The 13,341-nt window shown below is 36.7% G+C and overlaps 1 protein-coding gene across 1 annotated transcript in view; it reads left to right on the forward strand.

Annotated features, from left to right (window-relative positions):
• Nucleotides 1-13,341, forward strand: part of LOC127660213 (actin-binding LIM protein 3-like) — a 118,019-nt gene that overhangs the window by 68,343 nt on the left and 36,335 nt on the right. The window contains exons 5-7 of the mRNA XM_052150336.1: nt 3,892-4,018; nt 4,686-4,779; nt 11,429-11,516. Of these exons, the coding sequence (XP_052006296.1) occupies nt 3,892-4,018; nt 4,686-4,779; nt 11,429-11,516 (309 nt within the window). The remainder of the gene's footprint in view (nt 1-3,891; nt 4,019-4,685; nt 4,780-11,428; nt 11,517-13,341) is intronic.

Here is a 13,341-nt window from a genome sequence, read left to right on the forward strand (position 1 = left end):
ATGGGATACAGATAATACACCATTGTTGGTAATTGATTGTTACACAGAAAATCAAAGTGATATAGTATTTATTGGTATAAATATATTTAAGAAATAGATATCCTGTGATGACTTAATTAGATATGAAATAATCATAAAAAGTATAATTTACAGAAGTACAAATAAAAAATAAAATAACACTATTACATATCTAGAGTCTCTAATGACCATATACACTTTTGTTACTTAAACCATTAGGGCTGCACAATTTAAAAAAAACTCATTGTGATTATTTTGAAAAATATTGTGATTGTGATTTAAACTGCGATTATAATGGTAATGTTTTCCACATGTTCAACTGCAAAAAGGCTACTGGGGTTTTCACACTTGAGCCCTCTTAAAAAGAACCAAACTGAGATCGTTTTTCAGTTCAACCACAAACAAATAAATATATAAACAGTGAAACAAAGTCTTCTTCATATTCAAATTGTACCCATCCACCATGTACCTGTTTTTGTCCATTTTGTGACAGGATCTCAGCCCACTAATCATTATTATTAGTTTTTGAAACAGTCAACTTGAATATTAGGGATGCTCCAATCAGGATTTTACATCCGATACCGATCTCCAATTTTCTTTTTATCTCATCAATTGATGCTGATCATTTAACTTTTTACCAGCAGCTCTTTCAAAACTGGTTATAAGCTTTACTCCTCTATGTCACTGTTAACTAAATTGCCCTATTGGTAAACCCATAGTTGTAGCCTAGTTTTTGCTGTCAAAAATAATGTTGGTTGATTGAATAATGCAATAAACACAAAATATAATTTTAAAATATAAATGTTGCTCTTTATTATAGGCCTTAAAAACTAGTTGGCTTAAACAAATTATTCTTTACTGTATATAAGATAGTCCTAAAGTATGAGGCTTAATGTCAAACTGAAGTTGAACTGATAACCCATTGGTGTAATTAAATTTAAAGTGGACATTTTGGGTTAGTTTGTCACCATTTCATTTATTTGTATTAATTATTTGATTATATTTAATTTAGTAATGCATTATATTATAGTAACTAAATATTTGATATAGATTTATTATATGTACGTTCCTTCCTTTTCATTTTGTTGGATGTTGGTAATATTAGTTCCGCTTTCACTTGTTTCCGCGGGGAGTGTAATAAGTGCGACACGCTCTCTCGTGAGGTAAACAAATGACAGTAGAAGGAAGAGAAGTTTCTGTGCTCTACAGGTGTTTCTGTTAATGCTGTTTGCTCAGCAATCATTTAATAAAGATGTTTTAATTATACCCCATCTTGAATTTCGTGTTGTTATTATTATGATACATGTGCCTTGCGGAGACTGAGATGCTGCTACCGCAGATAATAATAAAAACCGCTTCACGGAAGATGCGCCAGTTGAGTATGAATAAAGGTGCGTACACACTGCCAGCGACTTTATCGCTGCAGGTCGCCAGTGGCTGGCGGTGAAGTCGCTAGTGGGTGTTCCCACTACTGGTTGCCTAGTAACGTTTATAAATGACATTCACGGATGTCATTCCATTGCTGTTGACAGCGAATCTCTTTTCTTGCCACTAAAAACAAACATTTTGGAGGGAAAAGACTAAATATAAATGGAATCAGTACATAAAATGCTTTATATCAAAGATGAATGAGAAACAAGGCGTGCTGTTTGCCAGAGCGGCTGTTTATCTGCGGCGAAAATGCAAATGTCGGTCTGTCTGGGTCCATAAAATCCCCGCGATCTCAGATACACCTTTCCACGCAGTATTTTTCTTTAAAATGTCCTTGTACGTGGGAAGAGACATATCATAGAGCACTGGAACATTTCTAACAGCAAGAATTAGCCTCATCCATCTTTCCGTTACTGCAGGAGCTGAGAGAAAGAGAGAAGGATCACGTGAGCTCTCCCGTCGTCTCTCCTATTGGCTGTCGCTTCCGTTAGTCGCTCCAAAGTTGAACTTTTCTCAACTTTGTCGCGTCGCTGGACACGCCCACATCTAGCGCCAACGGTCGCGACAGCTCGTATCGCCGGAAGTCGCTGTGCTCGCATTGAAAATGAATGGTATTGAGTCGCTGTCGCGCGCGATGTCGCTGGCAGTGTGTACGTACCTTAAGCGAACGGAACAGAACTCGGAGCACTTTTGTTACTCTTAAGCATGAGAGGGAGTTTGAAGGGAGCAGACTATTTATTTAATTAAATCCCAGACCTTTGCAGTTTAATAATCGCACAAGGTCATATCGGTTTATATATATATATATATATATATCTGACGTGCAGATCTGTATTTCAAAAGAATATCATGAAAAGCAAAAAGATATTTTCTTTTTTATTTAGGCTACTTAAGTATTATTTTCTTTGATGCATTGAGAAGATCTTGAGTTTCTTGAGTAAAATTGATAATAATAATAATGGTTAACAACATCAAACTGATAGGGCCTATGTGTCTTGTGAAATGTAGCTTTTTGGTAAGGTTGAGTTTTAAAAGCAAGTTGAGTTTTTATTTTTATTTTTTTACCTCAACTGATTTTCCAGAAAACTCTTATATTGTTATCGTGATATAAAATTGCTTACCGTTTTAAAAGATTTTGGTCATATCTTCCACCCCTACATGCATTTTTTCCACCTTTTGGATTTTTTCAGTAATCAACCAAGTAATTTTTCCTGATAGCCTGGGGGCTACATGCCTCCATATGGATATATTGACCTGTATGTCTTTAAGGACAGAGGGCAGAGCACTGTTCAACAGATTATAGTGTGTACAGTCTCTGGTTAAACAGAGAGAGAGAGAATATGGTGTGGTGTGTTTAAAGGCCAGAGGTGAAGAGTATGTCTATGTTTGCTCTTCGGTTGAACAAATGAATAAGGAGTGGAAATTAGCAGGAACCTAGTAATTCAAAATTGTATCAATATCTGGGTTGCAATTGGATTATTGCTATTCTTAATGCCAAGTGTTATTCAAAACTAATGTATTGCAATCATTTACTGACTTGTTTCTCATTCATCTTCTTCATTGCACTTAAGTGCTTTGTGCAAAAAGTGCCATAGAAGTTGTATAGAGTAAAGGCATGTGAGAGTATCGTGAATAGTACGTGAATAGCACACCATTGTTCCAGAGTGTTTATCATTAAACGTTTATCAGAACCCTTGCAGTTTATTGGTTCAGAGAATCTGTATGGACATCCTTACAAGACTTATATTCTTAAGCATGAGTTTGCATTTTGGTTGAATAGAAATAAGTGAGTGTTTGTTAACCTAATGCCGCTGTATGTTAACACTTCACACACAGTTGCTCAGCGGTGCTCAATCTCTTTAAGTTAACAATTGCAGGTTACCACTTTTTACAGTGAATATTGTGAAGTAAAATATTGCAATACTTTAAAATAAAAAAAATTCCCCCACTTCTAGAGAGCTCAAATATGTCTCCTGTTCCAAACTCTTGTATCACAGCCACTTTAGGGACAGAGAGGGGAGAATTTATGGGAATAGGAAAGGAAAAAAACGTACTGTAACATCTGTCTCTGTCTAAGGATTGACCTTATTGATCGGGAAGGTGAACTGAAGAGAGCAAATATCTATGGCAGGCTTCAAATAGTATACATAGTTCAGCATTGTCCAAATAAAAATAAATGATGCACTGACCTTTTGTGCTCAAAAGACTGTTACAGTCATGCATCATATGCTGCCCTACCCAGCCTGCACAGCTCAATATTGTGTCTGTGCATTAAGTGTGTGTTTTGGTCAGGTTCATTTCTTTTTTTGATTAAGACAATTTACAGCTAAATCTTCATACTGGATTTGTAAGCCTGTCAAAGCTGGTCATGACAGAGAAAGTACTTTTTGAACCTAAAGTCCATTATGTAACTTCTCTTCCCTTCTCTACTGCATTTTCTAGACTGTGCAGGATGTAAGCAGGAGATCAAACAGGGTCAATCATTGCTAGCATTGGAGAAACAGTGGCACGTCAGCTGCTTTAGGTGTCAGACTTGTGGCCTGGTCCTGACAGGCGAGTACATCAGCAAGTGAGTGACCGCTTATACTGTTTATCCTCTTAGGTTGCATATTTTATCAAATTTAAATCACAGTTGTGATATTACTGCTGAACTTCAATAGCACTGTATTTGATTTGAGAGCTACAGTGGACAAGATTTTCAGTGAATAAAGACTTAAATTTAGGTCTGGTCATCATACAAAGTTATCGAATGGCTTCAGAAGACTTTATATTTAGCACAGGAGTGATATGAACCACCTTTATGATATTTTTATGATACGCTTATGGTGCTTTTTATAATTTTGGAACTTGACTGCCCCAGTCCGCTTTTACATTCATTATGTGGAAAAGAGCAGCCACGATGTAATTTAAAAAATTTTAAATTACAAATTTATCACTTAAATTACAAATTTTTGAAAGAAAGTCAAACAGGTTTGAAACTACATCATTGTAAATAATTAAATGATGACAGAATTAGGTTAAACTATACCTTTTACAGGATGTCATTACAATGTGTTTGTCATTCAGAAGTGACACTTTAAAATACCAATGTATAATGCTTTGAAATGATCAAGAAGGAATTTAAATTTTTTAAAAAAGTCAAAAGGGGTTACAGTTTGTCATATTAAACACAAAGTAAGCACCTATGTTGTATCAGTACAGTAGCTGTTCATTCATGTGTTTTATTTTGCATTTAGAGATGGCATTCCTTACTGCGAGTCAGACTACCATGCCCAGTTTGGGATAAAGTGTGAAACCTGTGAAAGATACATCAGTGGACGAGTGCTAGAGGTGAGTGTACAAGCTTGCTTTCATCTTGTCACAGGACCAATGTCCAACATTGACCTTTACAAACACACCCATACTCTCAGCCAAACCAGGGACCCTCAATATATAAAAGCTAGATTATATTCTGTATGTTCTAATACCTGTCCATGGACCCCTTTGCACTTTGGAGTCACTGGACCTAAATAATTGACCAACTACTAATATGTACCCCACATATAGGAGATCTTTGCAATAAGCAACTCATCTTTAAAAGGTATTGAATATGGAATACCACACACAGAAGTCAACTGAATAGACAGCATCGGAGTAAAGAAAAAAGTGAATTGATCCATCAATCGAGCCAAGCAGCTAGCCTCTTCTATAAAAAGATCAAGGGATAAATATGAGGAGATGGAAAAGTAGTCCAGAGAGATGGGAAATATAACCACTGTTTGAAGCTCTTCTTTTTCTTAACACACTTTCACCATTTATGTTTGAGAGAATATACAAGTGAATTGGAGGGAAGAACACTGTAAAAAGTGGTAACCTGCAATTGTTACTTTAAGGAGCTATTTCTGCCTGATCTAACCTTTAAAAATGAGCCATGTTTATTCAGGTTGAAACAGTGATGTTAAATAATATTTTTGACTTTAATCAAACCAATTCATTTAGATGCAATCACAGGTTTAGATGAAACACGGTTTAGTTAAAAAAAAAAAAAAATCAGTGTATGTTTCACAATAATTTAAAATATATAATAGCTCTCACAACAAAGACCATGGGACGTGTGCTTCTAATTCTATAAGTAATTAAACACTAAAACCATATCACTATTTGGAAAGCTTGACATTAAAGGAATAAATTAAATAAATTAGACTTCTCCCATCATGTACTAACCTTCATGCCATCCCAGTTGTGTATGACTTTCTTCTGTTTAACACAATGAAGAATTTTAGAAAAATATCTAAACTCTGTAGGTCCATACAATGCAATGAATAGTGGCCAGAACTTTGAAGGTCCCAAAAGCATATAAAGGCAGCATAAAATGTATCCATGTGACTCCAGTCTCTTCAGAAAAAATATGATGTATGGGTGAGAAACAGATTAAAAAGTATTTTTTTTACTATAAATGTCCACTTTCATTTTCACTTTCACATTCTTCTTATATTGTTTTTGATGATTCACATTCTTTGTGTATATCGCCACCTGCTGTACAGGGAGGTGAATTTATAGGGAAAACAAGGTCTTAAATAGTGATATGTTTCTCACCTATATTTATCAAATCACTTCTGAAGATATGGATTTAAACACTGGAGTCATATGGATTAATGTTATGCTGCCTTTATATGCTTTTGCGACCTTTGAGGTTCTGGCCACCATTCACTTACATTGTATGGACCTACAGAGCAGAAATATTCTTCTAAAATCTTTGTGTTCAACAGAAGGAAGAAAGTCATACACATCTGGGATGGCATGAGAATGAGTAAATTATTATTTTTTACTCTTTGTATGTTTTAAATAATTTCATTTTTGGGTGAACTATCCCTTTAAAACATCAACAATTTGTTGAGTGGCACAAATCCTTCACTGCTAAATGACTTGGTCCTTTACCAGTACTGGTTTAATGGGTTGTTACTGAGAGAAAGAGTGATCAAACTGATAAAGGGCCAGTTTGTTGCCCTGCCCTGTTCCTGCATAGTTTGTTGCCCTGCCCTGTTCCTGCATTTATAGTTTGCCTCCCCAGTGGCTCATCCTTTACCCCTGGCACCCTTTCTGTTATTGCATTGATGTTTTCTGTGACACCATTGAACAGGGTGATGGAGTTAGGGAGTGTGAGAGAGAGAGAGACAGTGAGAGACAGAGAGAATTTGTGTAATGTGATGGTCGCAGGGGAGGAGGAACATGATGAGGTAGTTTACATACATATAAGAAAGGAGATAATTTGCCAGCAGAGAGTTCCAAAGCTGATGAAGCTTAATGCTAAAACACACACTCCAAAAGCATTTGGGTGTACACACACACGCACACATTAAGTCTGTGTGTTTGCTCTTATCCCAGTCTGAGTGGCTGGTGTGAAGTGCTCTGTGTTCAAGCAAGAACTCAAGTCAGGTTATTTATAGCTAGTGGGACACAGGCTGATTTATCTTTATCCTGCCTGTTTGATTTGCACTATATCCCTGTGGGAGACACCTAGTGAGACAGCATGCCTCTGAGCACTTTGATTCTTAGAGCAATTACAGAATTCACTATTTCTCTAGCTCACATACTGGCCTTTTCTTTTCACCGGCTCTGTGCCTTTTGCCTCCTTTACAGTACATCCCATTTAGACAATACATAGTCTGAAAGTATCTTCAAGTATATTTGCAATCTTTGCCTGTAAATAACAAATTGTTCTGGTGTAAACTGATGCTTTTAGCTGAAGTATGTGTTTGTAGACCTCAAGATCTAGTTCATGATGTGAACTGTGCAGGTTATCTGTTTTGCTGCTGTTCAGGTAGAAGCAGTGCTGACTTTGAAAGAATTGTCTGTGTTTAGCTGGTTGGCTTAACTTGAGGATGCGTAAACACCGACAAAATATAATTATAAAAATAATTTAAGAAATATTTTTTGGAACTATATATGCATATATATATATATATATATATATATACACACATTTATGCACTGGTTTCCAAAAGTTTGGAATAATTTACATATTTTGCTGTTTTGGAAGAAAACTGGTACTTTAATTCACCAAATCTGGACAGGCCCCATTTCCAGCAGCCATCACTCCAACACCTTATCCTTGATAAATCATGCTAAATTGCTAATTTGGTACTAGAAAATCACTTGCATTATATTAAACAGTTGAAAGCTATTTGGTTTGTTAAATGACACGTAACATTGTCTTTGTATTTATTTTTGAGTTGCCACAGTATGCAATAGACTGGCATGTCTTATAGTCAATATTAGGTCAAAAATGGCAACGAAACACCTTTCTCTAGAAACTCATCAGTCAATCATTGTTTTGAGGAATGAAGGCTATGAAATGCTTGAAATTGCCACAAAACGGTTAGAGTGGGCAAAGAAAAACAGACATTGGACAACAGATAGTTGGAAAAGAGTGTTGTGGATCTTAACCCCATTGAGAATTTGTGGGCTCAACTAGACTAATGTGCGTGAGAATTGCCCGACAAGACATCCACATCTATGGCAAGTGCCACAGGAAACATGGGGTGAAATGTCACCTGAGTATCTGGACAAACTGACAGGTAGAATACCAAGGATCGGCAAAGCTTTCATTGCTGCACGTGGAGGATTTTTTGATGATAAATCTTTGAAGAAGTATGGCTCAGGTGGTAGAGCGGGTTGTGCACTAATCGCAGGGTTAGCGGTTCGATTCCCAGCCCACATAACTCCACATGCTGAAGTTTCCTTTGGCAGGACACTGAACCCAAGTTGCTCCCAATGGCAGGTTAGCAACTTGCATGGCAGCTCTGCTGTCATTGGTGTGTGAGTGTGTGTGTGTAAATGGGGGAAGGAGACATAGTGTAGAGTGCTTTGTAGAACTGCTAAAGTTAAAAAAGGTGTTATATAAGTGCAGACCATTTACCATTATTCCAAACTTTTGGCACCCAGTGTACACCGATATACACTTAATTACTGATTCTTGGCAGTTAAGAATCTCTGTAAGCTTTAAATGCACATATTGTGAGCAAGAGAGTCATTAAACGTGTATTTAGAGCTCAAATGAAACCTGAGCAGCATTAAACAGAAATAAAGAGAAAGTGCTCTGTTGTTTAATAGGAAGAACACTGTTGGGAAGAGCAATGTGTTTACAATTTATATTGCTCTTTGCTATATAAACATGGTGTCTTGTAAAATGAGGCCCTGTGAGAGATTAGTTCGCACCACAGACTCTAGCTCTGAGGGAAAAATGTGGGTCGGGTAGTATCAATCCAGCGAATTTTACCCAAAATTTATTTCAAAGTTGCCTACTGCAGCTTTAAGAGCACAAAACTCTCCTTTTTATTTTGCTCTCAAAGTGCACCAGATGGACGTATTTAACTTTAAAATGTACAACTTTTTCTTGCAAACAAGGAGCTCCCCTAGAGGGTCGGAGGTCCACCCCCCATAGTCTCACAAAATCCCATGGGAAACACTGCAATCGCATGTGAATAAATGCAAATATACCCTGTCGTGGGCTACCTGCAAGGTTAGAGTATAGTTGTCCAATTTTCATGTGTGGATGGACTAAGGAATAAGTAATAGTTCACACAAAATGTATAATTATCCTATAGTCTTTGGGCCAGTATTGATTGCAAAATCTACACTGGCTAATATTAATTTCATAATGATCCTTACTCCGTGAATTCAAGCAGCAGAAGTTAAGTGACAGTGTGCAAATACTATTGGTCCATTTTGGGGTGAACTAAATATTTTAGACTAGTCCTACATGTCACTGTTTATAACATAGGGCGTTCATCCTTTGCCGGGCCACTTTAAAAAAAATGGGGGGGCATAAATTAAGAGTATACCCACATCTCCAGGCACCACTACACCACTGAGTAATTGGTTTCTGAGTGTGTGCACTTCAAAAATGAATTTTGCTGAAACAGATGCATGATTGTCCTCACCCAGTAACACCTGCATTTTATGGTTTTCTGCTGAACTGGAAAACTGTGTTAGGGGAACTTGAATTTAGTTGTGTCCAAAATTTGACGGATCATTTTTCAATATGTTTAATTAGGGGGTATCTGCTTAAATCCTATGAATTAATATGTTGTAACATAGTTAAAGGAGGAGGCGAGAACTGGCTTTACAATACAATTAATATTTTAATAATAAACTTAAGCAAAAAGACAAACACACACAGGTCTCGGGCAGCTGCCCGTAACACTGCCTCTGTCGCACTGCTGTCTCCGGGTGCCTTTATCCCTCTTCGGCTTAATCAGCCTAATTAGGGGCTGGGTGTGTGGAATCACAGCCCGGCCCCACCCTCTGCCCTGCCACATAGGTGATCTTCTCTAAAATCTTAGTATGTTTCTACAGAATCCTGCATGCAGGGACTTTATGTGCCAAACCTCACATCCATACAAAGCAGTAGGCATAATAATACTGTCAAAGATTTTACACCAATTTGTTTCAGGAATTTGGCTAAATTTGCCCTTAATAGCATAGAATGCTCTTAAGGTAGTCGTAGTGTATGGTGTGTTCTACTGCAGTGTTTCCCAGAGTGAATGTGTATCTGGTTTCCTGTAATCTGTCTTTTTTCTGGAAGATCATCATTTTAGTTTTTAGTTTTTTATTATCCGTCAGGGCCCAGTTCAGCAGGTCCATGCAGCACCAGATCATCTGCATAGAGAAGAAATTTAACTTCAGAATTATTTAGAGAAAGACCGGTTGTTGCAGATTGTTCCAGTAGCACTGCTAACTCATTAGTGTAAAAGTTGAACAGAGTTTGACTCAATCTGCAGCCCTGTCTCATTCCACGCCCTTCTGTGAAGAATTCTGTTCTTTTTTTTGCCAATTTTAACTCTGCACCTGTTGTCTGAATACACATATTTGATAGTGTCATACATTTTACCCCCAATGGTGGACCATCATGCCAAATAGAATCAAATGCTTTTTTTTTTTTTAAATCAACAAAAAATGCATACATTTTGCCTTTGCTTTTTTGATGAACATGATGGTTGACTATCAGTGTGTAGCATGAGAATGTGGTCGGTGGTGCGGTGGTTTGGTAGGAATCCAATCTGACTCTTACTTCAGGATACCACAAAAAGTATTTCCCAGATTACTGTTCACACAAATGCCTCGGTAGTTATTTGTCTCCACTCTTATGTACTGTAATGTGTGAATTAAGCCCATGCTCCAGGTATCAGGAAAGTACCCAGTTTGCAAAACTAGACTGAACAGTCTCCTGCATTATTGCAGGGCATTTCTGTTCAAATGTTGTCTTAACCACATGCCTTTCTGGGTTTTAGTTTCTTAGGTGCACCTGCTAATCTGGTAGTCTAAATGGTTCGGTTATTTTTTTTATTATTGTAGATTCCAATTGACAGCTTATTTTGCGTGTTTTTCTGGTCAGGTGTGAGATTTTCTGGAGAAATTTCTTTGAATACGTTTTTAAAATAGCCTTTCCATAATTCTCTGTTTTGTATGGCTATGTCCTGGTTGTGTTGTTTATTCAGACTGTTCAATTTTTCCCAGAACTGATCATCATTAATCAAGTTTTCAATTTCATTAAGAGTGTGATTTAGATGTTGTTGCTTTTTGTGGCATATTGTATTTTTATAATCCCTGAGTTCTTCATAATAATTTTGTCAGGTTTCAGCTTTTTGTGGCTCTCTGTGTTTTTGGTTGGAGAGCTGTCTGAGTAGTTTTATTTAAATTTTACATTCTTTATCAAACCTAATTTCATCCCCAATTTTTTGTTTAGTTTTCTTGTTTGTATGGAGTAGGTTTGCTTTGAGCACCTTTGATAAATATGATTTGTTTGTTGTACTGTGGAATTTATGTCTATCTTGTTAGCTATAAAATGTGTTATTTGAAATCTATTGATTAGGTTGGACATTTCTTTGGAACTAATTGCACCAAGGAATTATCTCTCTCTCTCTCTCTCTCTCTCTCTCTCTCTCTCTCTCTCTCTCTCTCTCTCTCTCTCTCTCTCTCTCTCTCTCTCTCTCTCTAGGCCGGAGGAAAGCACTATCACCCCACATGTGCTCGTTGTGCCCGTTGTCAGATGATGTTTACAGAGGGAGAGGAGATGTACCTCACAGGTGAGGAGAGGTTGCACAGGTCAAACCTTCCATAGAGTGGATACAATGAGATCAGGGTAAAGATTCTCAGAGTTATGGGATCTGAACAAACGAGAGAAGAACTTACAGCCCACTCTTCTGAATACATAGAAAGTATTGACCTTCAATTATCTGATTTTATAGTATTTTATTTGCTCAGAATTTTTATTATTGCTCAAATATTTTCTAATGTATTGCTCAGAAGACTTATTGGAGTTTCATTTATTAATTTGGCAGTTATCAACTATGTAATATTTAATGGTAATTTTTTTCATGCTAAAATACTTATGCTAGCTTAATATGCAGAGACAACTATAAGTAGCCATTTGTTTGAGTCCCCTAAAAAGTGTAAACACTGTGGCTCTGTGGCACTATCAAAACATTGCACTTTTTTTAACATATTTACCAGCTTGATGCAGCAACAATGGCTAAACAAATGTCATAAGCTATGGTGTGACTATCTGGTTTTTCGACCAGTGGCAGATGGGAGGATTGTTAGGGAAATCTGTTTGAAAAGTGATTATTTTTGTAATTTTGTTTGGTGACAATAGTGGTGCAAAAAATACACCTTTTACCTTTAATGGAGTTCTGTATGTTTCATTTAAGTATCAAGCTTGTATCAAATATGTCTAAAAATTATTTAGGAGGAATAAAAAACAGACCGACATTTATTGACAATCTAGTACAGAGCTAAGACATTAATATGGATAGTATAGCATAGGTAATTTGGTAATGGGATAATTTCATGAGAAATGCTTGAGATTGTATTGAAATCTCTGACTTGATTGCAGACTTCGGTATCTTTGCTGTTTTTGAGAAGACTTCTATATATCTTAATAAGACACTTGTGGGATTACTAGGGTCTTTTCCAGGGGGGCAAAAAAGCTCTGCTATCCATTTGATCTCATTATTGTCTCAGAAAACAATTGAGATATTAAAGAGATCTTATTTGGATTTTTCTTTCTTGTGGGTAAGGCCTATTCAGCCTTTTGCAGGAGCAGATGAGGACTTGGATAATAAATGAGCTCTTTTGGAGTATTCAATCCTTCATAATTAACTCTATTTCCAGAACATCATAGACAATATTGAAGATTCATATGGGAGAAAAAGCCTTTAGTGGAACATTTCAAGAAGGACTCTAAGGGTCACAAACAGAGGCACATCTGACTCTGGCTTAATGTCCCATTCAGTGGGTTTCCCCTCATAAAACTGTGTGATCACTCATATGACTTTTAGAGCCAGAGGCTGGTGGACATTAGAATGCACCACAGGTCTTTGCATGTTTGTAAGAGGCATTTAAGAGTCAGCAGAGCCAGTTTTTAGCTCTCAATATTATTATAATTATAATGCAGAAGAGAGAGAGAGAGAGAGAGAGAGAGAGAGAGAGAGAGAGAGAGAGAGAGAATGAGCCAGGGAGAGACTCAGCATGGGATGAAATTAATATTCCGGGTTTAATATAAGTTAAACTCAATCGACAGCATTTGTGACATAAAGTTGATTACCCATAAAATAATAATTTCGTCTCATCCCTCCTTGTCAAAAAGGGAGGTTTAAAGGCAGAAATTTGAAGCTTGTAATTTTAAAAAAGCACTTACTGTTAAAACTTGTGTATTATTTTAGCTATAATGTGGTTTATATCATAATAGTTTTTAAGGGTTTACAGTATTGCATCATCATGGCAAAAAAACGTTTTTGTCAAATTGGATATAGCTTTACACAGAAAAGGTTAAGCGATTAAATCACACTAAAATCATGTTAACAAGCATATAGTTGATGGCTTGTGACTATACTTTTGAAATAGTGAGCA

Source organism: Xyrauchen texanus, chromosome 19 (genome assembly GCF_025860055.1).
Source record: "Xyrauchen texanus isolate HMW12.3.18 chromosome 19, RBS_HiC_50CHRs, whole genome shotgun sequence".
NCBI lineage: Eukaryota > Metazoa > Chordata > Actinopteri > Cypriniformes > Catostomidae > Xyrauchen > Xyrauchen texanus.